Source organism: Propithecus coquereli, unplaced genomic scaffold (genome assembly GCF_000956105.1).
Source record: "Propithecus coquereli isolate 6110/MARCELLA unplaced genomic scaffold, Pcoq_1.0 Scaffold391, whole genome shotgun sequence".
Classification (NCBI taxonomy): domain Eukaryota; kingdom Metazoa; phylum Chordata; class Mammalia; order Primates; family Indriidae; genus Propithecus; species Propithecus coquereli.
Genome location: NW_012149630.1, coordinates 1,622,268 through 1,649,791, shown reverse-complemented (window position 1 = coordinate 1,649,791; position 27,524 = coordinate 1,622,268). Strand labels below are relative to the sequence as shown.

Sequence of the window (27,524 nt, the reverse complement as noted above, 5' to 3'; positions counted from 1 at the left end):
AAAAAAAAAACAAAAGCAAGTAAAGGCTCTTACTGTGCGACAAGCTCGTCAAAGTTTTCATCGGGGCAGTATTTGCGAGGACGGCCTCGTTGAATATGGCGGCCACGTTTAAACTCTTCATCATCAACTGTCCAAAAGGACCCAAACTCATCCTCTACTCTGATAAAGCACTTATGCAGTGAGAGGTTGGTGCGAATGGCACCCTGGGATAGGAGCAGCAGCAAAGGAGATGGAGTGGCAACAAAAGGAGACGGGGTTGGGGGCAGAACAGACATCCAATACAGGGAACAGGAAAAAGAAAATAAAATGCAATAAGCATAAGCAAATGGTTTGTGAGGGTTAATATGCATTGCCACCTAAAAGCTACTAGCATGTGATGCAACAAAGACCAGCAAGCAGGGCAGGGGGACTGGTGGGTATACAAAACAGGAGGGATGAAATGCTTTTTTGCTTCCCTTAACTGAGACAACGTGAAACCAGTTCTTTGGTCTAACACCATCTAGCAGCCAAAGCCTCTACGTTACACTTGTTAGCACAATCCAAGCTAGGCTAAGAAGTTCAAACATGGTGGACGTACCCACTGATCTTTTGTGGCCTTCGTTTTTGGAACTCTACTTCATCCACTGTCCATACTGCCCCTTTAACGTTTTCTACTCGCACAAAACACTTGTGGAGACTAAGATTATGACGCACTGCATTCTGCAGCAAGTATAAAAGAGAGAACATTTACATTTTCTATAAGAAAAGACTCCAAAAACAGCAGTAAATTCAGCCTAACAGTCCACATTTGTAAAACCATCCCCAAGAGCTGCAGCTACCACCCCCGTGGATGACCTCCTTGTGGTTAAGGGTGTCTTTTCTAAGAGCAAAAATAAACCAAAATTATGAATTCATAATTTTGGCATATTAGTCTAGACTCTGGTAATATCTAACCAGAAGAAATGCTTTTTAATATGCATACATGCCCAAAATAGGTTCCACAATACAAATCTGAAAGTATTGTTACTATGACTTCAAAATAAGAAAACATGCAAAGCATAAAACTGCCCCTTCTAAACCCACCTATCTCCATGAAAAAGGGGTAGTCTGTGTGTTTTTTTTAAACTGTGAAAGATGAAGATTTGGTTAATACTGCTAAATACAGTTTTGTTCTTGACAGTTTCTAGCTTTAAAAATGTCCATCAGTTTTATTAAGAACTCTAAATTGGATTTTACCACTGAGAGTACCACCTTGTGTAGCTGGCTGACAGGATCAGGGGGTGAACTGACCCCCAAAGGATCAGCATCTCTCATCAAGCTAGGTCTTACCTTCCAGAATATATGTGAGAGTTGGCCCTAAGTATAAGCAGGTGCCTTAATTAACTGAGCAAGTGCCAAAGAAACACATGAGTAGAACTCTCAATGGCAAAATGATTTTATTCCCATAGCTGATGTTTTCTACACACTCATCTTTCGTTTTTTAAGGGTTAAAAGTCATTTCTGCTCATTCCTAAGCTGAGACCCCTGACGTTGGTAATCTATCAGAAAGGAAGATCTCAACTCAAAGGTGAAGAGCTTTTAACATTTCATTTTTCCTTTGAGTTTCAGAAGAATCCACAACTCTTACTGGGTACAGTAACAAGCGTAGTTTCATTTCTTTAGTCCTGCCTGGTTGAACTTACTGATCTAGAATCAACCCTGGGCATGAGGATATTATAGAGACCCAGGTCATTTTACTTAAAACTTTCTTCTTGTATTGAATAAGTAGGTGACTTGATTGGGGCATGAGAAACTGACATATACATCACGCTTCATATACCTTGTAAGCCCTCACTCAATTCCGGCAATGCTGCTATTGCACAAACACTGTGCTGCCTTCCCTTCCACTGCCTGCAGCATTTCCTCCCTGAATTATCCTTAAAAGTGGCGGATCTTGATACTTTGAGAGCCATTTCAATTTTTGGACAATCACAATTGGTGAGAATTCAAGCTACATAATAATTTTTCCTCTGCGACATGGAATATTTAGACAATAATGAGACAAATTTTATCATAAGAAGTGATGAACTGTTTGCAAGGAGATTCACAGAATAAATTCCCAATGAGTTTTGAGTAATGTCAGCATAATTGGGGTAGGTCTGAGATACCCGGTGACTATCAAAGGACACCCCATTCAAAAAAGTTTGATGGGTTTGCTTAAAAACAAACAAAACAAAACTCTAAAAATATTTAGCATGCCGTAATTATACTTGGTAGGACAAAATTCTTTGCATATACCTTGTAGTCTGGCCTTTAAGAAACATTTTATTTTATACTGCACAAAAGCACAGTACGGGAAGGTTGGCTGTTATTTACTGGAACAAAACTGAGGTGGAATAAATAAATAAATAAAGCCAAATTTCCTTTAAAAATCCAGATAGAGCATGTATTCATGTAGGATAATAAGTGGGAAAGTAGTCAACATTGCTCCCAATCCTGATCACTGTCTGATGTTTAAAATAAGTATCAAAATGTACAGAACTGAAAGAGCTTAGAAGCTACTTCCAGTAAAAAGGTTTCTGTAGACCTGGCTGAACAATATAGCCATGTAAATAACGATGCAAAGCCAAAACTTAAGTTTTGTTTTCCAAGACTGCACATCTAAGCAGAAAGCAACCAGAAATCATGAGTTTTCAAAAAAGATGAGTAAGCTCTTTTCAGTCATAACTTTCACTGGGCATTTCATCTTTTGTCTCAGATCACAGTACAAATAAGGACACGTAGAGAAAATTACACGTATTTATGAGTCATTAAGTACTTCATCTAGGGTTGTTTATATTAATGACACTTTTTCCTGCAGTTTGCAAAATGAAAAAGTTCAATCTGAAGATCTGAGCTTAAATATTATATTCACAACTGGTAATTATTTTTAAATTTGATCATTTCTATTTATAAAAGGCAATCTCAAGAAAATGTCGGCTTCCTGCTTCTACTTCCTAAATTTTTAAAAGCATTCATAGCTAAAGATCCTTTATGTTTTATCTCCCAGGGCAGGCTGAGGAAAAAAAGGTAAGATTTTGAACATAGGTTCCCTTCAGCGCCCCTGTGTCTTAATGGAAATGAAAATATGGGCCATAATAGATAGTCACAGCTCTGTAAAGTTGATGAATTAATTCTACAGTTATATTCATTTTCTTTTAAAATGCTAATTTATCAGGAACTTAACAGAATAAATGTTTTTCTGGGTTTTTTTTCTTTTGTTTTACTCCCATATAAAATTAAATAATTAAAAAGGAAGGCATTTATTCCAAGCAAAGCAAGTTTCCCTTGCATCCTTATAATAAATCCTTATCATATTTAGACTAATGACATACAAAGATATCCTAAAATATTTGCATTAAATGTTTCTAAATATTTTGGGGTTCAGGGATTACAAGAATTCCAGGTAGTAAAAATGGAAAATCAAAATGTCAGAGTGTACCTGCTTCCTTCTATAAGCAAAAATATTAGACTCCAAGAAATTGAAAATGAGAAAGAAAGTTCAAAATTTTGTGAGAGCTTACTCTAATACAATAGAACAAATACCAATGGAATCTACGAACCAACTGCTGAACTGGGAATGAGGCATGCCATATGTCCCCAAGCTTTGTTGGGAGCATCCAATATAGAACTATGGAATTTGACCTGTTTTATAGCAAATGGTGTTATAATGAAGTTCCATAGTCCAGAAGCTACTTTTCTTTCTCAGGGTATCTATAAGCCTCTGAGAGACAATCTCTTGACTTAAAAATAAAAAAACAAAACAGAACTCTTAATAATACATTGTATTCTCTTGTAGTAACTCCCATATACAGTGCTAGTATTTGGATTGCACAGCTTTCTCTACTAATTGTGTTAATGAGCTTTTATCCAACCAATGAAGGCAGTGTCAAGTTTGATCATTTCTCCAGGTTCCTACTGGTGAAAACACAAGTTAACTATGCATCTCTGCAAATATTGGCTGTGGTTAAAGACCTAAGAGCATGAGGTTTTTGTAAGAATAGGACAACCTCAACCTTTTGGCAACAGTGGCATCTGCTTTTTCCCTACGTATTCCAACCAGAGAGACATGATTTTACTGGTTGGACACCTGTACACTGAATGCCCGTGCAATGGGCTTCCTTCCATCGGAGCATTTCAATCACAATGGAACTATTTACCCAATCAAATACTCCTAAAGATTGGATACTTTGAGAGTATCGAAACAATATAAATGTAACTTCCTTATAGTATAAATGCATTTTTGTCAACAACAAACTGTTCTATAAACGTCAAGGTCCAAGACTAACCAGGCCTGAGAGAAACCTTACCTTCCACGTGGCTGCATTGCGTCGGAAGTAAGCAAACATTCGTGTGAACCAGTTATAGATTTCGTTTAGTGTTAGCTGCTTTTCTGGAGATTCAAGAATGGCCTGGGAAGCAAACAGTAATAGAAGAAGATAATTTATGACCAAATCAGCAGAATCATCATCATACAGTTCCTTGAAAATTTAAAATAACTGTGATTCAGAGCTAAATCCTAAGAAAGGTTTCATAAAATGATCTAAGATTAATGGTTGTATTTAACAGTTCAATAGCAAAATTCGAAATGGAATTATCTAATTGTTTTGAGTTTTTATTTCTGTTTCCGTACAGAAATATTAATTTATTAGTCATTCATAAAGCAGAATCAAAGAGAAATGCAAAACATTTCACTAGCTGATTAAAGCTCAGTAATTATTTAGAGCTCAGATTAATTCTAGGGATCAGAGATTACTGTAGCTTGTGATAATTGACTTGCCATCTTTAAACAGGCTCATTTTCACTGTTGTGTGAAATGAATTTCCTAATAATCACATCGTATTGTAATACTTAATCAAAAGCAATTATGTTATATATTGCAGTTTTAAAAAACCTTATAGAAAAGGTTTCAGCATGCTTGCATGCTAAGCGGTTTTAAATCTACTTCATCGATATAATATATCCATGTACACGTATACCTTTTGATACAATTCCATATACTGTGTTGTTTACTTACCTGCCTAATTAAAGATGCATATGTAAATGGTGGTCTAACTTCTGCATTCTTATAAAATTCTTGGTTCTGCGCAATATCTGCTAAATAAGAATCATTGTCCTATTAATTATCATTTTTTCAAAAGAGGCTGGTCTGCAAGAATTGCAAGATTACAGTTCTACAGGAGCAAGAAATGGAGTATCTACCTGAAGAAATGGGCACGTTGTATTTGTCTGAGTACCGCCTGCGGATGGGTCCCACCGTGTGCATGCTGGTGGTGGTGATGACTGAGGGGCCTTGGGTGACAGGAGTCAGGGGGGCGGTGGGGGTCGTTGGAGTATGAGGTAAGCTCTGTGGAGAAGCCTCCGATGCGGACTTGGAGAGTGTGACACTTGAGACCAGATTCAGCTGTGAGGAAAAGAACACCTCTTAGAAGACCTTCATAACAACAGGGCAACCAAGCAAGCACCTCACAGCCCGCAGGAACAACACAGAGGATGCCCTGGATAATGTTATTTCTCTGAGCAGATATGTTTATAATCAACTGAAATACGAGGTGAGTCCCATGTGAAGACAATTCACTTAGGATGTAGTATCAATTATCTCTTGCAAGGTTCTCCTTTCCAAACGCTGCTGAATGGGTGTTTACAGACACAAGAAGGGGTTGCCTACTCTAGAGAGTTAAGAAATTCTGAATCAAGATGTTTCTTTAGGCCGGGCCCAGTGGCTCACACCTGTAATCCTAGCACTCTGGGAGGCCGAGGCGGGAGGATCGTTTGAGCTCAAGAGTTCGAGAGCAGCCTGAGCAAGACAGTGACCCCGTCTCTACTAAAAAATAGAAAGAAATTACTTGGACAGCTAAAAATATATGGAAAAAATTAGCCGGGCATGGTGGCACATGCCTGTAGTCCCAGCTACTCGGGAGGCTGAGGCAGGAGGATCGCTTGAGCCCAGGAGTTTGAGGTTGCTGTTGAGCTAGGTTGACCCCACTGCACTCTAGCCCGGACAACAGAGTCTCACTCTGTCTCAAAAAAAAAAAAAAAAAGATGTTTCTTTAATCATGATGTCTCACCTATTTCAATCAACTAGTATGCATCATAAACCTCAAAGAGATAGATGGAGTTCTTAGCAATACCAGTGAAGATGAATATTTTAGGGACCATCAGTTGGGATTCCTTGATATAGACCTGAACTGTCCAACAGAAATTTCCACAACGTGCTAGCACAACCAAAAAGCTGTTTCCACTTACTTTTCATTAAAATTAAACTTTAATGAATTTAAATTTTTAATTTTAATAAATGTAAATTTAAATAGCCCCATGTGGCTGGAAGCTATCATACTGGACTGCACGGGGACAGGCCACTTAACTCCATCATGCAACTTCCTGGGTGATGCAAGTATGTTTGGCCTATTACTCACATTAAAAACAGTGGCACTGATCCAGTCCGCCTTCATTTATTCCTATCAGTTGGCAGAAAATACTCTTTAAAAGCCTTGTGTAATCTTCATTAAGCTCTATCAAATAAAGGATTGGGATCTACTAATTTTTTAAAATATGGCATATTCTTCTACGGAATATGAGAGATCTGGAACTGAGAGATTTTTGATTTTTTTTCCTTCATGTTTTGAATGTTCCAAAAAAAGGGAAAATAATCTACTGCTTCGGGTAAGGAAATGAACATTATTTATTTGAAGTAGAAAGAAAAAAATTGAATGAGTACTGTTTCATTTTTCTCTATTTATCCTATCTTCACCTGGAAGTGTTGTTCTTACAAATACTAAAAGGAATAACCCTTTTCCAAAATTTGTTAAATAGAAATATTATTTTAAGTCTGGCAATGCTGAAGAACTTGGTTGATTTCAATATATTTATCCCAGTTTACACAGAATTGCTATCTCAGATACAGAGTCACCCCAAAATCCAAGAATCTTCAGCAAAGTAGGCTTACTCGGTAACATTTTCACAAACCAGACTTCGAATCCGTTACCATAATAAGTCTATTTCACCATCGCTATAGTCTTAAGTACAAGTCAGTATTTGTGGAAGGTATTAAAAATGAGATTCCTCTGAGATCATAATCAAAGAACATATTAAAAGAGTTGCAATTTGCTGAGAAGACCAACTTTGACTCATATTCTAGTTTGAAAAAAAAAGGCCATGAGAACCCTCTCTAACATGTTTGGGGGAGTTCCATGAAAAAGCGATGAATCTGAAGAAAAGAAAGATCAAATATCATTGAAGAAATACTAATGGGAAAATGCAAACACAGCGCTGGCAACTGAACGTTGGGTTGTGAGTTTCTAGTTGTGCTCTCCTTTTTATTCTCAGCTTGGCATGTTGACTCAGCAAACAACAGACCCCGATGCTCTTCTTGGGCAAGAAGAGCAAGCTATGGTGATGGCACTGCCCTTACAAATGCCCCAGCAAGCTGGGCCGATGCTGGGAGCTGCTTTTTCGATAGTGCTGGAAACTTGACTTTATGACACACATTTGCAAAGCGAGTGCTGGGAGTTCAGAGTAGCAGCCACGGAATGGAGCAGAGCTAAGAAGCCAAGGGGCCAGAGCTGGAGCTGACCTCTTCCTCGCCTCAGGCCTTAATCACTGACCAAGGCTAGGAACAGTACGTATAAGCTTCAGCCTAGGCAGGGGGTCAAGGAAATTAGTGCATGAAAGGCTGACACCCATAAATACATAGCTTTTATAATTCAGAGGCTGCTAAGCCTAAGAATCTCAGAACACTTTGGAAAGTCATGGGTCACATTTGTGAAACTCACGTTTTAAAACCACCTGCCACCGTGTGGTTTTATTTAATTCTCATACCACCGCTAATGTCTGAGATGTTATTACTCATATTTTACAGATAAGCAAACTGAGGCTTGAAAAGATTAAATAACTTGTCCATATTCCCAACATGGAACTGAAGTCAAACCACACATTTACATGATTCTAGACTCTTGGTATAATCTTCTTATGCCTAGTTAATGGGAAAAATAAATAGTAGCCAGTTTCATTTTTCTGTATGCTCATTTTTAAAAAGGATTCAGTGGATAGCTTTTACCCCTGCTTTCGAATGACATTCAATCAATATATATACTGAGCAAATATAAGGCAGTTGGTCCTCTAATGACAAAAACAGGAATAAAACGCCTAATTGCTGCCCTTAAAGTGGTTGCCATCAGATACAGACATTAGTCAAAGGCAAAAGTGCACAATAACTATAGAACAATTCTGAGGACTAACTCTACTTTTTGGCTCAAGAACATCACCCTAAACATGTCGGTTTTCTTAAAAACGTAATAAAATTATAAACACAAACGTCCTTAAGAAATAGGCATATTCCTTTCCAGTTTTGGGAGGAAGATCACCTAGTCCAGTTCTAGTTTAATTGTCAAAAAAAAATCAAGACTCATGTAAACATTCAGCAAGTGTAAGCCCCTCTTTTTGGGTGTCCACATTTAAGAACAGACAAGTCCCACAGTAAAACGTCATCAAATGCAAAAAAGAATCTGACTCTTGAAGCTTTTACAAAAGTCTTACCACTTGGACTATTTCTACCAAAAAAGGCAACAGTGAAAAATAAAATTCCTCCAGGTTAGCACAATCCACGAAGGGAAGAGATGCAGGTAGAATTTTCTGGAGGCTTTCGAACATAGCAAGTGGAAATAAACACTGAGCCAGAGGAGAGGAGAGAGGGGGCTTACCAGGCTTGACAAATGACACCATGATTCACACCCACTGCTGGGCTGTCTCTAATAAGCCACAGAGGAAGCAGCCAATCTCGGCTAATTACCAGATAAAAATGTATTGTAAGGACTCTAATTAGGAGACGCGGATGGAGGTGATCTAATGATTAAATGCTGCATTCGAGTGACCCCACCATCAATGTGCAGTGGTGCAAGATGTCACTGGAATATTTTGTAGAAACAGTAATTTTATTTCGAGGAGGGGAGGCAGTAATATTTGTAATGATGGCTATGAGGTAAACTAATTAAAAGACAGTTCCTAGAGGAAGAGGGTGGCTGAGAGCAGCTGTGGCCATTCCAAAACCAAGTGCCAAGTCTCAATAGAGGAGCTGCAGTCAAGTGGAAAATTTCTGCCTGACCTCTGCCCTTGCTATTAATTTGCAGGAAAACTAATGACACATATACATATTCCCACAAAATTGTTCTAATTGCTAATTTGCCAAAGGAGCCCAGATTCCAAATTAAACATGACTGTAGCCTGTGAGGGAAGGAAGAACAAAAAGCCCGTAAACTCCAAACAGAGGGTGCTTTGCCACACAAAATCATTTGAAGGCTGAACCAACAAGTTAATGAAATGTCAACCTTGTCAACTGGCATAGAAGTTTCTTAACTTTTAAACTTTTGTTTGATGATCACATGCTTGTCTTAAGGAGAAACCATCTTAGAAAGGGAAGGTTGAGAGACAGAGAGAGAGAGAATCAAAGTGCAGAAGGAGTCAAAACAGGCTCTGTGTTCAAACCAAATCTGCTGCTGTTTTAATTAAGGTCTCTCTCTAAAAAAAAAAGTGCCCCCCCCCCAAAAAAATTAATTACAGACTTAGAACAGAAGAGCAAACGGAGAACGGTGTTGGTTTTGCTGTAATCTTAAAATATTCATCTTAATTGTAAACTATTAAATCTTAATATAATCATCAATTAGAAATGAAAGCATATGTGCTTCGTGTTTCTGATTGTAGTTAAGGTTTTAAAAGATAATTTTTTCTAGGGCACGGAGCAGGAAGGGAATGGACTGGGAGGGTTTCTTTTCCTGATGGAAAGCCTATTTTTCTTATTGTGTTCATTTTCTATTTAAAAAGAAGTTGCTATGTTTAGAAAAGTCAGTAACTCTGATATTTTCTACATGGCAAGTTTCCATCATGGGATGATTTCAGCAAAGATAATCTCTTTGAAACTCTGGCCAAAAGTTAAATTCTTATGCCACTTAAAATTGCTGTAGGGTTTCTGTTTTTTACATTTATCTGTGGTCTCAAGCATCGTCTTTTCCCTCCGTCCGGTCACAGAAGGACTTCCCCGGACCTCTCAGCCATCAGAGACGATCTGAATTCTATCAGCTACCCGTTCTGCTTAGTTCTTTTTGAAAAAAATTAATCTTTAGTTTTTAAACAGTAATCTCCTCTCCCGTTTAAAGATGATGAGTCACTCACATTTTTAAAAAATAAACAAGCCGCTGATGTAAACCCCCGGACAGAAACAGACTTGTTGTAAGTATTCCCATAAGAACTCCTTTTTATTTTTGTTTGTGCTCTTGCCTCACATGAAAACAGATTCCGGGAACAAAAGACAAACCTGAAACCCAAACACCGAGGGACATGACTGCATAGTGGGGACTGCTGGGCTCACAGAACTTGTTTCTCGGCTGTTGGTTTTACCGGCCTGAGCGGGCTCAGGTGCTGCTTTAACTGCGAGGTGGCGGCAGCGTTTCTAGGCATGAATCACTGAGTTCAGAGACGGCCTTTCCGAGGAAGAAGGGACGTTACCAGACCGTGGGGAGGGCAGGACAGTGAGTGGGTGGCAGCTGGAGGCCTTTGTTACAAGCCTGTGCTTTCCTTGACTGTCTCAGCCTGGCCCTGTGTTGGACACGGGTGCTGGCAGAGGGCACCCACTCAGAAGGTGGTGTTACTGGCAATGACACTCAAAACAAAACAAAACAAAAAAAAACTTGAGCCGAGGAGGGGGCACTTAATGAAAAACAGTACATAAAACAGCTTTTCTATTAATATGCTGTGCTTGAGAAGCCCCCTTTTTCTGACTGCCTAATATTACTTCTCCAACCTTACAGCAAGACCCCAGCAGCCCAAATGATCCTTGAAGAGTTAAAAGACCTTTTTTATTTTTCAGAGGAGGGGAGCTTTGTTTTTATAGCAGCTAAAAACTATTTCAAAACAGCCCTAATTGCTATGGTTAGAGTAAAAGAAAATGTGTAAAAGAGGAAAATCTAATACAGCATTGCATTCCAAATATCCAAGTTCCTGTACATGTTTTATAAGATTTTCGTAAAGAAGGATATACTACCTACACTGTAATTACCTGCCCACCGAATCTGTAAGAATGTGGTTGCTCCAGGATCAGGAGTTGTTCTCTGATGTGTAGGAATACCCTAAAGCACAGCGTACCTCTCATGTACTCAGTGTTATAAAATACGATTTACAGTGTTTTCCTGACATAATGAGAAGTCTTTTTAAGAAATCCTTAACAACTTAATAAAGTTATAACACAGTCATGTTCCTTTTTGCTGTTGTTTTGTCCTTTGAGTTTTGCCCCCCTCCCCACCCCAAGCAACTATCTCGGCGGCAAATTCTCCATGGAGTAAGCATGGAGACGGTAACCTCCGAGCAGTAAATTTAGGTGTTTGATCTGAGAACGTTACTGAGTTTGGAACAAAAGCATACCAATCATTTTCATTAAAGCAGTCTTATTTTTTGCTTTTGCTTGTCTTTCCATGGAAAGGAGAAGAATCTTTTAAAACCTGAAATACAACAAACTTGGCCATTCTAACCATGGGTCAACAACCGCTTTTCCGCTCTACGTACCTGATTCCTAGAACTTACAGCTGCTCTGGTGAACTTTTACATATCCTTTTTCATGCAGGATCTAAGCCTTAATAAAATCTGAAGTATGAAAAGCTTATTTTAGCTGATGTGGGCTATTCCTTTCCTTTCTCCAAACTGATCCTCATTACCCACCTTCCTCTCAAAGCTCCCTTCCCCAGAGATGCACAGATATTTGCACCTACTCTAAACCCAAGGAAAAATCCACAAAGCTGACTTCTTACCATTTCTTTCTACTCATCTTTTAGGTTTCCATTCAGACATCACTTCTCCCAGAAGTTTTCCTCGACCTCACTGTTCTGGGTCAGTTGTCCTACTTACAGGTAGCATGACTCATGCTTTCACGCAGTGTGTGTGTAGTGTGTGTGTAGTGTGTGTGTGTGTGTGTGTGTGTGTGTGTGTGTGTGTAGTTATTTGTTAGTTTGTTCCACAAGACTCCAAACACCTCAATGGCAGGGACAGGTCTCTCTTATTTGACTATCCTACATTCAGTGTTTAGCATGCTCAATACATATTTGTTGATGGAACAGTTTGATATTAAATGCAGGAATTCCCTTCCCAAAAACAATCTACACTTTAAGTCTTGGGTATAATTCTGAAAGGAAAGGGTTTTTTTCATTTGTTTGTTTGTTTTTAGGCTGAAAAGACGAAAGACGTGAGGGCAAGCAGGACAAGATGTCTTTGAAGGAGTCCGAGAGATAGGAAGGCTGTGGGCTCCTGTTGCAGTTTACCCATACACTTTCTTCCCAGTGTGGGTCGAGCTCAGATTCACATCTAAACACTTGGGCACCTTCCTGAGATGAGCATATCCTCTAACTATCCAAATCTGAAGATGAGTTCCACAACAGGATCCAAAAAATGCGTCTAATGAGCTGATGTAAGAATAATCCAAGAACATTTTAGCAGTTTCTCTGATGCAATGAAATGGGGACTGGTTGTATGATTGAATATAACAAATGACACTTACCACCCAAATGGCATTTAGTGAAAAGCAACATTTACAGCAAAGCATTCTATCACTTAGTGACTAAGAATTTTAAAATAAACATGAGGTTTCTTTTACACAGAAATGGAAATAAGAAAAAACTTCGTAAACTTACTGGCAAGGTTGTAACATGAAAGTCCCCATCTATGGTTAGATTTGAATCCCGGTGACTGCTTGTTTCAAATCAAAGATTCTAAAAGGATACTCATTTGAACGTACACCATGTGCTCTATTATTTAGGGTGGAATAAATTAATTATAGGCTATAGGAAATATTTTTCATATTAGAATCAGTCACCAGATAACTCCGGGTACCTCAAGTTGAAAAGCACCAAGAGTTTGCTGTATGTGTGTACCTCTTTTTTTCTTTTTGGCAAGGAAGTGTAAATTTATGCAAAACATTATGCGTCCACCTTTTATAATTAATTTCCCAATGCCTCACCTATACATATTTTAATAATTCCTGATTTATAAGATGGTATCTATAATAAAATTTTCTATTTTCCAATAAATGAAAAGAAGGTAGGTTCACTCCGACAACAGAGTGTCACACAATACCTGCTTGTCAGGCACCAATTTTTACTTCTTACATGTAAGTTAAAGGATAAGGAATTTATAATGCTGCCTGTGAAGGGAACCACTTTTCATACACAAATGTGATCTTTTTTTTCCCCAAAGGGTAATACAACAGTACATTTACATAAACTAATCCAAACAATCTATGTATTTGACAATGGCAAACCTCACACAGACGGCCTATTGTTGGTTTACATCTTGGAGTTCTTTATATTGGCTTGTAGCGCTGCTCTAGCTGTCAAAGGTTTGACTTGGACTCTAAATAAATGGTTATAGAAGTGCTGTGCAGCGATATTGGACTTCTTTGCAAAAGAAAACCTGCTGTGTATGAATTCAAAAGCTATTAATTTTTCAGTCAAAAATATTCGTGCCTATTTCTTTTAATAAAGAAATACTGTGCTGAGCTACTAAGAGATAATGTTGACTAGTGGTAGAGAATTTTCAATAGAGCAGTTAAAAATAAATTTAGTAGGAGGTCCCCTTCAAAGTTATAATTTTCTAGAATGTAAAACATTTTTTTTTTAATACTAATCAAGACAAACCTTCCTTCCCTGTTCATTTCCCCCCAGGACTGCTTTTCCCTGTTTACTGGCTGCTTAACATGGGTCCACGTGGAGATTCCCAATAGTCCTTTTCTGGCCCGTGTGGGCTTACATATATGGCGCTCCCTGCCAACACCCAACAGTCACTTGCCCGGTGCCCTACAGAATTTTGTAGTTCCTTCTCTTTCATTGTATCCCTCCTGTTCCCAAGGAGCCCTGTGAGCCAAAACAAGTCCATTCCTAGAGTGCTGGGTCCAACCATTATTCTGTCATTGTTTTTAATCCATGGAGGAGGAAGAAGAAGAGAAACCCATTTTCTCCCTTGTTGTTAGGTGAAAAGACTCAAACCCTTCCTTCTGGGAAAACCATTTCACTAAAGCCATTTGAAGACTTTCAAAAAGTTCCAAGGCAATCTTAGTGCCCTGCGCAATGATGCCTATTCGAGAAATCAGCCAAGTCATTTCAGGGTCTCACCAATTTTACTTAGGTGAGTTCACACTATTCCCAGTATCCTCCTTAAAAGGAGGGCTGCTACAAATAGCACAGTTGACTACTGATTTCACAATTTTGAACAGCCTGGTTCTTTTTTTTCTTTCTTTTTGGTAGCCTACACATCCAGTCCTACAGCCATTTACTGTAAAATACATGGAAACTAAGGACTCTCTCCTAGTAAAAATGGATGCACGAAGTGTTTAATGATTTTATGTCCTATATCTCAGTAATGTGTTCTGTTTCAGACATTAATTTTGTCTGCCAACTGCATCTTGGCAGGCTACCATATTTGCTGGGTTAATAGTCTGACTCCGTTTTATTTCTATCACCATAAATCATACATATATGGGTGTATGTTTGCTTTATTTATAGAAAAAAATCAGTCAAAACAGATAAACCAATACTTTGCCATTATGCTGCATCATTGCATATTGATTAAAATTGCTGGTACTAACTATAGATTGTCAACGCTCAATTAATTTTCACACAGTGACTCCAAGCAAAATCAAATAAAGGCAGTGTACCTTTAAATTTTACAAATCTTAAAATCAAGAAGCAAAGCACTGTCTCCATTTTGAATAATCAGTTAAAGCTACTAAGAGAATTTTAGAAATATAAGTATATGAGAAATATGACTGTTAAAGAGATCAATTTGTTACAAGGGAGGAGGTCCAAGACAGGGTTTTGGGTTTAGATACCATCTTTCTGCTTTGATATTAACTGTCTGTGCTGGGATGACACCCTTCAAGGTCCAGTAAAAGGGAACAAGGCAAGAAATAGGAGATTCCTAAAAATCAAATGTAATTTCAGTGTACCATGTTTGGTCTCCTAACTGTGAAAGAGTGATTTTCTCTTCAAAATTCTTCATAATCATTAGATGCTCCCCATAATTCAGACTCTAACTACTCCGACACAACGTGTCTCCCATTTCTTTCCTCCGTTACCGATAGACTAGACTATTTCTTGCTCCTTTTCTCACACACCATGTTCTCTCAGCCTACCCAAGCTGAAACACCTCTGTCTTCTACCATCATGGTTTAACTGCCTTCTCTGCCTTCCTGCCATTCAGCAGGATTTTCTTTTCCCAGTGAGCTCTCATAATGTATCTTAGCACCTTGGTTTAGCACCAATCATTTTGTCCCAAAGAAGAGCCGCTTGCTTGGGCCTCATGGGCCAGGCACCATGTTGGAACCATCCTGCATCTCCCCTAATGCCTAGCATGGTACCTCCATAATAACGGGTAACTGGAAATAGTCAACGATGGCAAGGCCTTTGACATCCAAATCTGCCGTAATAGATCATCCTCCTTCCTACGCGTGGGGTGAGGAAGCAGGAAAAGACTACTGTAAATTGTTTTGTTTTTGCCCCTTGGTGTGGGATCAGTACTTACGGGCTGAGGGGCAGCTTTGGGTTCTGTAGACTTCACATGCAGATGGGTCATCATGGCTTGCAGGCGCTCTTTGTCTTTTGCAAGCTAGCAGGAAGAAAATGCTTTGTTATTTCTCTGAATAAAGATGCATGACTCTTTTAATACCAGAAATGATACATATCCCAAATTAAACTATGGCACCATAGCACATGACAAAATCATTTTCATTGCTTAATCCTTTTTGAAATCTATATGACCACTGCCAAACTCCAAGTCATTGGAGGTAGCAGTGTGAGATTTCTCAACACAAGATGCATTAGACTTTAACTGGGAAGTTCTAGACCTGCTGGCACCAAGGAGTCCCATGGAACACAGATAGCTAAAAGACAAATGTGAATCATGCCTATTAACCAACCTTATTCATGAGGAAGCCAAAGGGAAATGAGCTAGGTAGCTAAAACTCATAAATTCATCTGTTGTGGTTGTGGAAAAACTCCTAGCCAGATGGATAAATTTATGCAAAATTAGCTTCATCTTTCTTAACAGGTAGGCATAGATTAAGACAGTGCTGGCAAGTGATATTAGCAGGGCAGGAGCAGGCTACGACGGCTGACAGCTCTCCATTTTGAAATGAGCACAGAATGAGCTTACTCATTCATTTATTCAATATTTGAGTACCTGCTATGTGCTGGCCTCGTCTTAATTTAAGTCTCCTTATTCTATAAAAAATTATCTTCCAAAGTCACAGGAGTTTCTAATTGGATATACGTAGTAGGCACTCAAATACTACGTATTGAAGCTACTTTATGTTTGCCTTGGATTGCTTTAACATGACGATATTTTCAATAGTTCAAGACAGGGGGGCATAGGGGACGTATAATGATTACGTCTGTAAAACAAGTGGGAAATATATCCCCTAAAGATAAAGTTAAGAGAACAGGCGTGGCGTTTAGGTAAAATAATGTAGAAGAGATTAATGAGAGAAAGGAAGAGAGGGAGAGAGAGAGAGAGAATACATACAGTTTTATTTCAATATTTTTTATAGACCATTTGTCCAAAACACTACCTTAGAATTGGGGAGGGACTTCCTTCTGTCACCTAAGTAGCCTGAAATGCTTTAAAAATCCATTATTTTTTTGTAGGTCTAAAATTATTCCAAAATAAAAATCAAATATGCTTCACCTTTTAAGCAAAGTTATTTTCTAATGTGTGTGTGTGGATGGCGGGGGTGTTTCAGGAATTGGGGGAAGACAGAGAGAAGGGAAAGGGTACGAAGGAAGAAGAGAAAAAACTTTCAGCTTATCCTAACTGGTTGACTCAGGCTCAAGCCATATCACATTTGATTTTTTTTTCCTCTTTTTATTCCCTTGTGGTTCGGGGAAGAATAAATTAAGAAAGAAAAAAAAAAGGCTTACAGTGTTAGCATTTATCTTTCAACAAACAGGAAATGAAAATGATACCATATTAGGAGCCACTTTATGTTATCCATCCTCCATTCTTCAGTAAGTTATTGAACAGCCAAACTCAAAGGTTTTCTGAACACATAATGCTAAAGGAATGTAGTTTTCCCAAGTGGCTCAGAACAATTAAATTGTTGGGAATGGCATTTTTCTACAGTTATTTGTTTTTTATGTGCCTTAAGTTTTTTGGTGTCAAAACTAAAATATTCTCAGATTTTGAAAAATGTTGTGTTTCGAAGTTATCACGTGGCAGAAGAAATTCAGGCATGCTTTTAAAAACAAGTAGTAGTCTGCCATGCTGAAAAATACAAATTAAAGGGTGAGAGGTGGTGTTTACTGAAGAGTCTGCTGAATATTAACTGTGACTTAATTTGGGGGTAAACATTGTTGATGTACCAATTACAAAGACAATGACAAATTTCTAAGTTTGGTAAAAGGAAAATCCAAACCCTTAGCATCGAAAGGAATCATCTTGTCCATATTCCACCCAAAGGTCTGTCAGGCTGACCTTTTACTAGTCAAAGGTGGTAACGCTATGTTGCAAACACATACCTAGAATTTGTATGCACAGGCATATCTATAACCCTGAACATAACTGTCATAGGGAACATTTTCTTATTTTTCCTTGAGAACACTGCTTAGAATTCATCATCCATTTTGAGAATTATCTAAGAACCTCAATTCTACCACCCTAGTTCTGCTTTTCTAAAAGATGGGCAAGGTTACACGAAAAGGCAAAAATCCAACTTTTTGTTTGGTTAGTGCAAACTAACGTGTAATATCATATTCCTAGATGAGTTTTAGTCTTTTGATCAAGCATAGCTCTAACGCAAACTGTTTTAACCATTAAAGAAAGAAACCTGCCAGATTAACTTTTTCAGTTTGTTTTTTTTTTTTTTTTAGGGAAAAAGGCTATAAACATTCATACCTATTGAAACCACATCCCCTCTCTACAATGGCTGTCTTGCATTTAAAATACTAGCTGGTCCTTCGAAAAGCTTTCACATCCTTTATTACTTTTTATGCCATCATCCCATGAGCTCACCATCCCCATCAACTTTCATGGCATCCTTTCATTACTAAAATATAAGAACACAAACATTTAATGTTAGCAAACATATTCCGGCATTCCCTCTTAAACTATGAATCTCGTGAAAAAGCAAAGAAAAGGGGGTTGAGAAATTCAGTCCAAAGGTCAACTAAAGATTGGGTTGGCAACTTTTAAAATTTTTTTATGTGTGTATCAAAAGAGAATTACTTTCTAAAAACCTTCCTCGTGGGTACGGAATGAGTCTCTGGCATCAAAGGGACGACGATGGGCTACACGTCAGAGGGGGCTTGCTTGTGCAGGGGGTGTTTTAATTACCGAGTTTGTTCGCCAACTCTGTAGAGCGATGGCAAAGTGAAAATGGTTAAGGAGGTGGGCACAGCAATCACACTGTGCTGTGTTCAAATTCTAGCTTGGGGAGTCTGTGCACATTATATAACCCCTTTAAAGTATCTAGTTTCTCCTTCTAAATATGGAATAATCATCTCTGAACTCTGAGGGGTTGTTCTGCAGATGAGGTGAGCTCTTGTACATAACAAGCTTAGCAAAAATCACTAGTGCTTCATGAATGCTCAAAAAATTGCTAATTTTTTTTTTTTAAATGAAAGTGAAACCAGTCTAGTCTATCTAGATTTCTACTGGCTGAGTATATGTTTGGAATCAGGATCCACGTAACAGGGGTTCAATGGAGTTTGCAGTTCGGCTAACTGGAAAGAGAAATCATTTTGAGCTTTTAAAGAATGGAACGTAAAGATAGGAAAGATGGAGCCTGCTTCTTATAGATTTATGTCTTCTGTTCTTACTATATCTTCCCCTCATCCTGGAAAATGTGTTCCCTCCCTTTGGCTGATATAGGTCATCCCCTCTTCCATTACCCATGGCCTCAAATTAGGTTTCAGATAGTCCAAGCTGCAAAAGATCAGAATTTGTGTATTGCTCCAGACCCACTGGTAACTGCCAAAGGCTAGCAACTCCATTCAAAATCTTTGAAGATAGAAACTAAAGAGATTAAACTCGTTCTTTTAGCAGAGAAAAACGTGGTTTGGGCTTCATTTAACATCATCATTTTCTATGTTGTCAGGAGGACTAATCATTTTAAGGCCAATTGGGCGGTTCTCACTCATGAGAAACAAAACTCTGCTGAAATCAATGCAGGGTTTTGTGTGTGTAAGCATGCTGGCATGATGGAGGACACAGAAGAAGGGACCGAGCCACGCATCTGATTTCACAGAGGCAAAGGGTTTCTGTGGCTACTTCAAGTCCTCTAGTCCTATTCTAGTATTCTAGGTGAGGAAACTGAGGCTGCCAGGGTAAATGTGTCTGATATCTGAGGTCAGGGAGCTGGGAAGGGGCAGAAATAAGACTGGAATTCTGGTTATACGGTGCTGGGTCTGATGTTCCCACACTGGTGTGATCATGAGAATCACCTGGGACAAAAACTAAAACTGCAGATCTTTGTCGCTCTCCCCGCCCCACGCTGAAATAAGGAGGCAGAACCTGGCACGTGTGCATTGCTCCCATGCAAGGATGATCTCCAATTTAACCGGCTGGGGTCTTGCCCAACACTCCAAGCAAGGGACCTGGAAGTAGGTATTTTTAATAAGGAGCCCAAGTGTCCAAATTCATCAGCTAACTTTGGGAGATACTACTCTCTGCCATAGATTGAGCATGCCTTCAACATTGGCCGTATAGGTTTCCTCAGGAGTTTTGTGCACAATGATGATCCAAACACATTAACTTGACTTAGGCAGGTTATATCCAGCTACACAGGTTCTCCAAAGAACATACAATCAAAAGAAGAAAAAAAAGGGGGGGGGGGAAGCAGTGAGTGGAAGAATTCAGATTCTTCAACCAGACTGAGCATTTACCAAACAATTATTTTTGACCCATTTTATCAAACTTTGGTTTCAGAACTCGGCAACAGTGAAAACTTTTAAACGATTTTTTTCCCCACCAACGACAGCATTCAGGTGGTAGGCAATATATGGCTCATTTCACCCCAACTGAAGAATTTCCCTACTTTTATTGTAGTCTGTCACCATCTTAACATTCCTTACATGGTATTATTAAAGACTCTCTTGACATTTAAAGCAGACGCACACTAATACTCAGTCATAGTCTAGGAATTCTAATGCTCCCAGAGTTAGGCAGCATTTTAAATTATGAAAAATAAGCATCTTGGTTTTCAAAGGAGGACGTGGAAGTGAGAAACTAGAGCCTCTCTTCTTTTTCTTGGCTGCAGTCACAAAGTGGTGGCAATACGAAGCTATGATGCCATTAGGACCTCTCTTTTCCCAACGTGCTCTGAGCTGGTTCAGGGACAGTCAGGAGGCTCTCTGAGGCGGCTGCTCTGAGGAACTGTCCTGAGTATTGCCTCAAATAGGGTTAGAAAGGTCCAAAGGGGGATGCATTACAGATAATATATTTGCTAAAGTCTAGGACGCGGGTGTGATTACAAATAGCACCACTAATGGTAGAGTAATCACATGTAAAGTCTGTACAGTAATTGATTTGCGTTAGGATTAATGTCTCCCTCTGCTACTGAAACTTGTGCACTTTTCTCCCTGCTGACATTTTCTTAGAGCTTACAGCTCCTCATGTAGATGATTTCAAAAACTTCAGAGCGATCCTAGCATCACTGAGCTCCAGCCTCTCCATCTTGCTGTGGATTGCTCAGGAGAGAGCTGCCAAGGCAGAGAGGAGCATGGCGGCACAGCAAGGTTTAAAACCAGCAACTGGCCACTCCCGGGTACGCAAAGAACCCCCTGGGCCACCCATAAGGCAGGCACCCTGTACTAAAAGGAGCACAGCCTGCAATGGCAGGGTAAGCCTCCTGGGCTTTTGCCCGTTACTCACCACTGGCTTTAATCAGAACTTTGAAACTCAGTTTCCTCATCTGCGTGATCTGCGTGTGTTTGTGTGCAGGGGACCTCAAAACTACATATTTGCCTCTAAGGGCCAATGATTATTATGATCACCACAGATTTAGCAATACCTTGTCAAAGGACTAGAAGAAACACTACATGAAACATGCTTACTAAATATAAGACATACACTGATTTCTGAATGTTACATTTTTCTTTTTAAAAGTGACTCTTACAATCAAGGACATAGGGTGGTATCTACTCACAGAGGGATTGTGAGGATTCCACGAAATCGGGAGTGTGAAGCACCAAGGACTGTGCCCCAGCACATAGTAGGAGCTCAACCATTCACATGGTTTCTGAGCCATACGAAAATTGCAACCAGAACAGGGATTCAATAGCTCTCTCCACCGCCAGTGGATTTACACTGATCAATAGGGTGACCAGCTCATTCCAGTTTGCCCAGGACTTCCCTAGGTTTGAAAGCAAAAATCCCAACTCCCAGGGATCCCCTCAGACCCAGGCAAGCAAACTGGGATGGATGGTCACCCTATTTCATGTTGAACAGATACATGAATTTGAAAAAGTACAATATATTCTTCCAATACCCTGCTCCCTCACCCTAACAACCTAGGTGACTTCTTCAGCGGCTCCCTCTGCCTGGAATGTCCTCACCGACAGCCCTGTCCACCCCAATACTCCCCTCGCTCTGCCTGGTGGGGCAGTTAAATGCATGCTGTCCTACTAGGCTGCACACTACTGGAAGGAAGGGGCCACCTTACTTATTTGTATCTGGTGCTTTGAAGACAACAGGTGTTCAGTAAGTAGTGACTGAACGGAAGAAAATCATGAAAGAATAAAAGGTACACACCCCTCCAATCCCCTCCCCTGCCAGGCAGATCAAGCTCAGTTTGGCTGACTCCATTTTTCCCTTGCCTGCTTCAATACTCATTCAATGCCCCTACAGGCTGAGGGGTGGTATAGGAAGCCCGTCCCGAACCCTGTCCCCTGGCACACGATGAAAACATATCATCTCCAAGCTTGCTTCTTTCTTTCATTCAAGAGACATCTTCATCCACCAGAGAGGATATATGACAATTTAACAATGTCACACGGTCACAGAACAGATTCAAACCAATATACGTGGTCGGAAAGATGTATCTATACCACTAATGTCTCAGCTTTCTAAGAGAGGTAAACTCTGTCAGAAGACTTTTTTCTCGTTGTCCATTAAACCGGATGGTGTTCCCTTTCCCCAAAATGGAATTATGATTCAGCCACTGCCACTTTTTGTAATATCTCATCCACAGTGCGAAGGCTGGGAGCGCTCACAGGCAACACCCTACGCAATTGAACCCAGGTAAACTGGATTAACTTGAATTTAAGTCCGCAGGCCAATGTCTAGTGGGCAGTGGGTGCTCAACTATCATGGAAGCTTCAAGGGCTTCCTTATAATCCTGGCCGTGGTGTTTTGCATAGACAGTCCTTCCTCTCAACATATTTCCAGTTCCTGTGCCTCTGTCCTTCGGTCCCGGCAGGGGTGGAGGGAAGGCCATATAAGGTCATGTACACTGATTATGGGAACTTTTCTCCCCTTCCAATTCTAACTCATTTCCTTGTCTGTACATCATTCCAGAAGAATCTGTCCAAAGAAAACTAACAGACAAAATCTTAATAGTTCCTTGACCTCAAAAAGCCATGCCACTGCCCAAATGACTCCTGTGGTGTCTGTCTGTCTTGCTGTTAGGTGTCTATGTGTACAGTGGAAGGAGCTCACACACTTGGCGTTTATAATGTTGGGCTCCCAGGTAACAACGGGTTAATACTCATCTAGTTGACAAGTAAAACACAAAGAAATTATTGAGAAAGGCTCAGAATCACTAAGATGTCTTTTTGACTCCTCTTTCCTCTCAATGAGACCAGTATAAAGCTCCAACAAGAGAATGGAACGAATCAACCTTCTCTGTTAACCAGCTATACACAAGTAATTCACTGCTAAGAAAACATCCACCATGTATTTTTATACCTTCCAACAAAAATTATAAAAATATAGATGTATCTTGCCTTTTGGAATTGATAAATCTATTAAAATGCTGGTTTTGTAAATCAAGTCGTATTTTAAATACACAGGGACAGGACAGTGCTTTGACACGGTGCTGATGAGAAAGTCTACGTCAGACTCCAGAACCCATCACCTTGATTTCTATCCCGCCTGAAATCTCACCATTAGAGTCTTAAAGGCTCTGACTTTGATTAAAGTGTAGTATTGTATAGACAGCTCTATGAAGGGAAACAGTTCTAGCCACTATCCCTTAAGGCTAGCAGGGTTTTTTTCGTGTTTTTTTTTGTTTTTTTTTTTTTAATTTGCATCTCATTCTTTAGGAAGGTTGGACTGATGGAGCAGAGACACGAGGGCCTTCCATTTTGGGTCAGAAAAAACATTTCTGGGGTTCATTTTCAAGGGGGCTGTACAGGTAGACAGGACAGCCAGCTTTCAAGTGACCTTCACCACCTTTGGTTGCTTCAGGAGCTGACTGACTCTGCCCTCCGAATTCTCCTGTGGAATCTTTTTATGACAACCTTCTAGGTTAGACACAATGAACTGCCATCGATATGTACTCCAAGATTGTCTGTGAGCTTATTGGGTTTGTTTTTACAATGGGGGCACATGTGTGATCTCTCTCTACCAGGTGTAAACACCAGAGGCTTAAGTACCACTCTGCAAAGAGAGAGGAAAGCGCGCGCGCAAGGCCCGGTGAGTTTGGGGGGGGCGGGGCGGGATTTCTCCTCTTACTCTAAAACAGCAGCCACCCTTTGGGAATTGTTTAAACCTTAATTGCTCTTTCCTGTGATGCTAAGTGGTGCGAATGTTTTTCAAATTCAAGTTGATCAATGGTAATTTTATAATATACTTTGAGAGATACTTGGAGTTTCAGGTATTTCCTGGACTGGGAAATGCCTTCTTTAAGGGAAAAAGAAGTCCCGTTGAGTGCACAGGGCATCCTCTCTAGAGTAGGTGATACACCAGCCTGTGGTTGAGAGAATGGGGGATGATGCCAACAGGAACCGCAGACAGGTGGGGCTGTTTGAGCACAAACATGTCTCTTTAGAGTATTCTTGCTGCTGTAGGGACCTGACTGCCCCAATAACTCAGGTTCTTTGGGCACAATGACTGGTAGGTAAGTACATGAAAACAGTATGTTTCTAAACAGGTGCATGAAATGACAAATGTGACAGTAAACAGAAATGCTGAACTTCAGAGAAATGGGGAGCCTAAAAGCAATCTAGCTTTCAGCATAATCGTATTGTGTCCCAAACACCCCCAAATGTGCTGGGTCTGCAACCCAAAGACTCCGAATCTAACTCTTGGTGAAGGCTTCTCTTAACTCTATCTCAGGGCAACGGTTCTTTAAATACTAAAAACTGTTAACATTTTCTTGTCGATTTCATCTGCTTGAATAGTAGCTAATGGATATACAATCTGCTTTGGTTTGGACACGTTCAAGCATTAAAACCCTCTTTAGAGTAAATTTCTGGTGTTTTTACAAGAATCTACTAGTGTCATCTAGCAGACAGCATCATCGGAAAATTATTTTGTAGTCTGTTTTTCTTTCTAGGATGTAAGAATGAGGAAGATAGCCCTATGTGTTTCAATCGCTGTTGTATTTTGTAGTGGCTCCAGAGAAGTTCCTGCTATGGAATAGGTTCCTAGGAATGTTTACTAAAGGACTAAGTAGATGGATGGATGGATGGATGGATGAATGGATGGATGGATGAATGAGTATCCCTTAGCCAGTCTTCCATGACCCCAAGATTGGCAAGCACTTGTCACATGAAGCTGCTAATAGGGAAACCTGACCAATTTGATGACTAAACTGGTTTTATACACCATGTCTAAGAATGAAGAAGCAAAAAGGGGTGAGCAGAACTGTAGGTAGCCAGGAAACTAAGGGGACAAGTTGCTAACAATGCAATGCAAATTATTTTTTCTGTTCCTCTTGAACAGGGGTTGCTTGGCAGACTTCTGTAAGAGCCAGATAATAAATATTTTCATCTTATGCGAAGGAGAACTAAAAAAAAAATAAATAAACAAAAAGAAAAAAAGAAATGAAAAAAAAATATTTTCAGCTTTGCAGCCCATATAGATTCTACTGTAATTACTTGACCCCACTATTGTAGTGCAAAAGCAGCCATACATAATAAGTAAATAAAAGGATGGACAAGGCATGGCTGTGTTCTAATATGACCTTAACAGGGCACTAAAAGTTGAACTGCATAGAATATTCACCAGTCATGAAATACTACTCTCCTTTTGATTTTTTTTTTCCTACCTACCACTTAAAATGTAAAAATCTTCCTTAGCTTGTAAGATTTGGCCCGAGGTCTGTAGGTTGCTCTGGACAAGGACTGTGTCAACACTCTGAGAATTCTCTCAGGCTTTGAAGAAACCAAACACGTCAGAATTAGCCTGTCCCTTCTTCCATGAAAGCAAACTCCCCAGCAAAAATATTAATATTATTAGGAACATCATAGGTAACTACTGCATGGTAACTTCTGGCCAGTTCATTTTTGATTTCTACCACAAGTCAAAAAAACCTGCCTTCTGTTTGATTTAGGGTTGAAAGATGAAAGGAAATCTATGAATAAATGAAATCTACAAGTAATCAAAGACTCCTTCTACCAGTTCACATTACTTCTAGGCCACACCCACCAAAAAACAACATTAAAGCTGCCAGGAGATAGCCTCCTGACTTACTGGTGGGCTAATTCTCTTTCTCATGACCTTTGTGGAGAGTGAGGAATAATTTAAATAATAGAGGCCAGGCATGGTGCCTCAGGCCTGCAATCCTAGCATGCTGGGAGGCCAAGGCAGGAGGATCTCTTGAGATCAGGAGTTCAAGACCAGGCTGAGCAGGAGTGAGACCCCATCTCTACAAAAAATAGAAAAATTAGCTGGGTGTGGTGGTGTTCACCTGTGGTCCCAGCTACTCGAGAGGCTGAGGCGGGAGGATCACTCGAGTCCAGGCATCTGACGTAGCAGTGAGCTACGAAGATGCCACTGCACTCTAGCCTGGGTGACAGAGTGAGACACTGTCTCCAAAAAAAAAAGATACTCAGTTCCTGAGTAATTAACAATGGCCCAACACTCAAATTTGCAGTCGGGAATGCCTTTCTGTCATGACAAATCATGACAACTCTGGTAAACAATTTATTTTAGCCCATGATTAAGAATTTAATTTTATGAAATAAATAAATGTAGGAACTTGCATCACTTTATAAATACTACCATCAATATGTACAAATTCCGGTAATAACCGTCATATAGTTTATTCTGTTGAATCTAGATTTTCAAGGCATTACTGTGCTTTAATCATAAATGAACACTGGGGGTGGATTAAATCTACTACGTTTTTCCTTCTCAGTAGCCATGCTAAATTTAAAGATGTTTCCAAAGACTTATATAAAATTTCAGGGATTGTATGATGTGTCCTTTCCTGTATAAAGATCTTACTGTCCTAATAAGTTTACATCCATAGTTTGAATGGAAAAATATTAACTGGCTGAAGAAAATAACTTTTGAGAAAAATCCTACTAAAAAGTGTAACTTGTCATATAAGATAATAACTCATTTAAAAAAACCCTTTCTATCCTGAAAAGTCACAACAAAAAGTTTAAGTGTGTTTTGGCTGATTTTTCTCTGCAACTATTTGAAGCTGTAAATGACTTAACTCAGTAAAATTCCAAATGTAATTATCTTCTGTACTTAGCCTAGGGCTCTCCATATATCTCAGCATTGCTGTCTTGCATACAAAATAGGCTTTGCGATGGCTGGTAACAATATAATGTACAACATTGTTTTAATTTCCCCTAGTCGGCTAACCTCTTGCCTACACTAAACCAGCCAGAGAAGAAGCCACAGTGAGTCATCAAGCACTCAAAAGCATTTTGGAACTCGGCTGCATAAATGGGGTTTGCAGGGTCAGGCTTCTGCATTTGTACATTTGAATAATCTCCATTTCTGACCTAATTTTTACTTTTAGGAACTAATTTTCTATTAATTATACCAAGAACGGAATTACTGTTAAAAATATGGTGGTTCATCAAGTTACACCCGGAAGTAGAAACCATCTTAAAAACATCCTCGTCTCTCACAACTGGGATCCTCGGGAAAATATGCACGAGTTTCTTTTCCCTAGTCATAAATTACATTCAATACAGCCCAATAGATTTCCAAATACTAGATTTTATGTATAACATATATATACCTATTACATATATTATATATCTCTGAGTGTATTGTGTGTTTAAAACATGCCCAGTGAACTCTCAATTATCCTCAGTGATGGAGAGTAAAAAGGACCATGCAAAATGAGGAATGAACCTACAGATAAATCCTATTGTAACTTGGGAAAACACAGCTTTCGTGTGAACTTTCCCACCCAGTCTTGGTCTCGTTCACTCTTTCTCTCTCCATTCGCATCCATTCTCTCTCCATCTCTCGCTCCCCAGCTTGTCTTTCTAGCTCCAGTTTAATCATATTAGGAACTTCTGGGACTAACACTGACAACAGATAACCAGAAACTTAAAAGGAGAAGAGAGAAAGGAGGGAAAGTAAGAGAGAGG

At 39.5% G+C, this 27,524-nt stretch overlaps 1 protein-coding gene across 1 annotated transcript in view; it reads right to left on the bottom strand.

Moving 5' to 3' along the window:
* Positions 1–27,524, bottom strand: part of FOXP1 (forkhead box P1) — a 163,683-nt gene that overhangs the window by 15,475 nt on the left and 120,684 nt on the right. The window contains exons 9-13 of the mRNA XM_012652644.1: positions 15,550–15,633; positions 5,200–5,401; positions 5,015–5,094; positions 4,308–4,409; positions 578–699 (exon numbers count right to left, since the gene is read on the bottom strand). Of these exons, the coding sequence (XP_012508098.1) occupies positions 578–699; positions 4,308–4,409; positions 5,015–5,094; positions 5,200–5,401; positions 15,550–15,633 (590 nt within the window). The remainder of the gene's footprint in view (positions 1–577; positions 700–4,307; positions 4,410–5,014; positions 5,095–5,199; positions 5,402–15,549; positions 15,634–27,524) is intronic.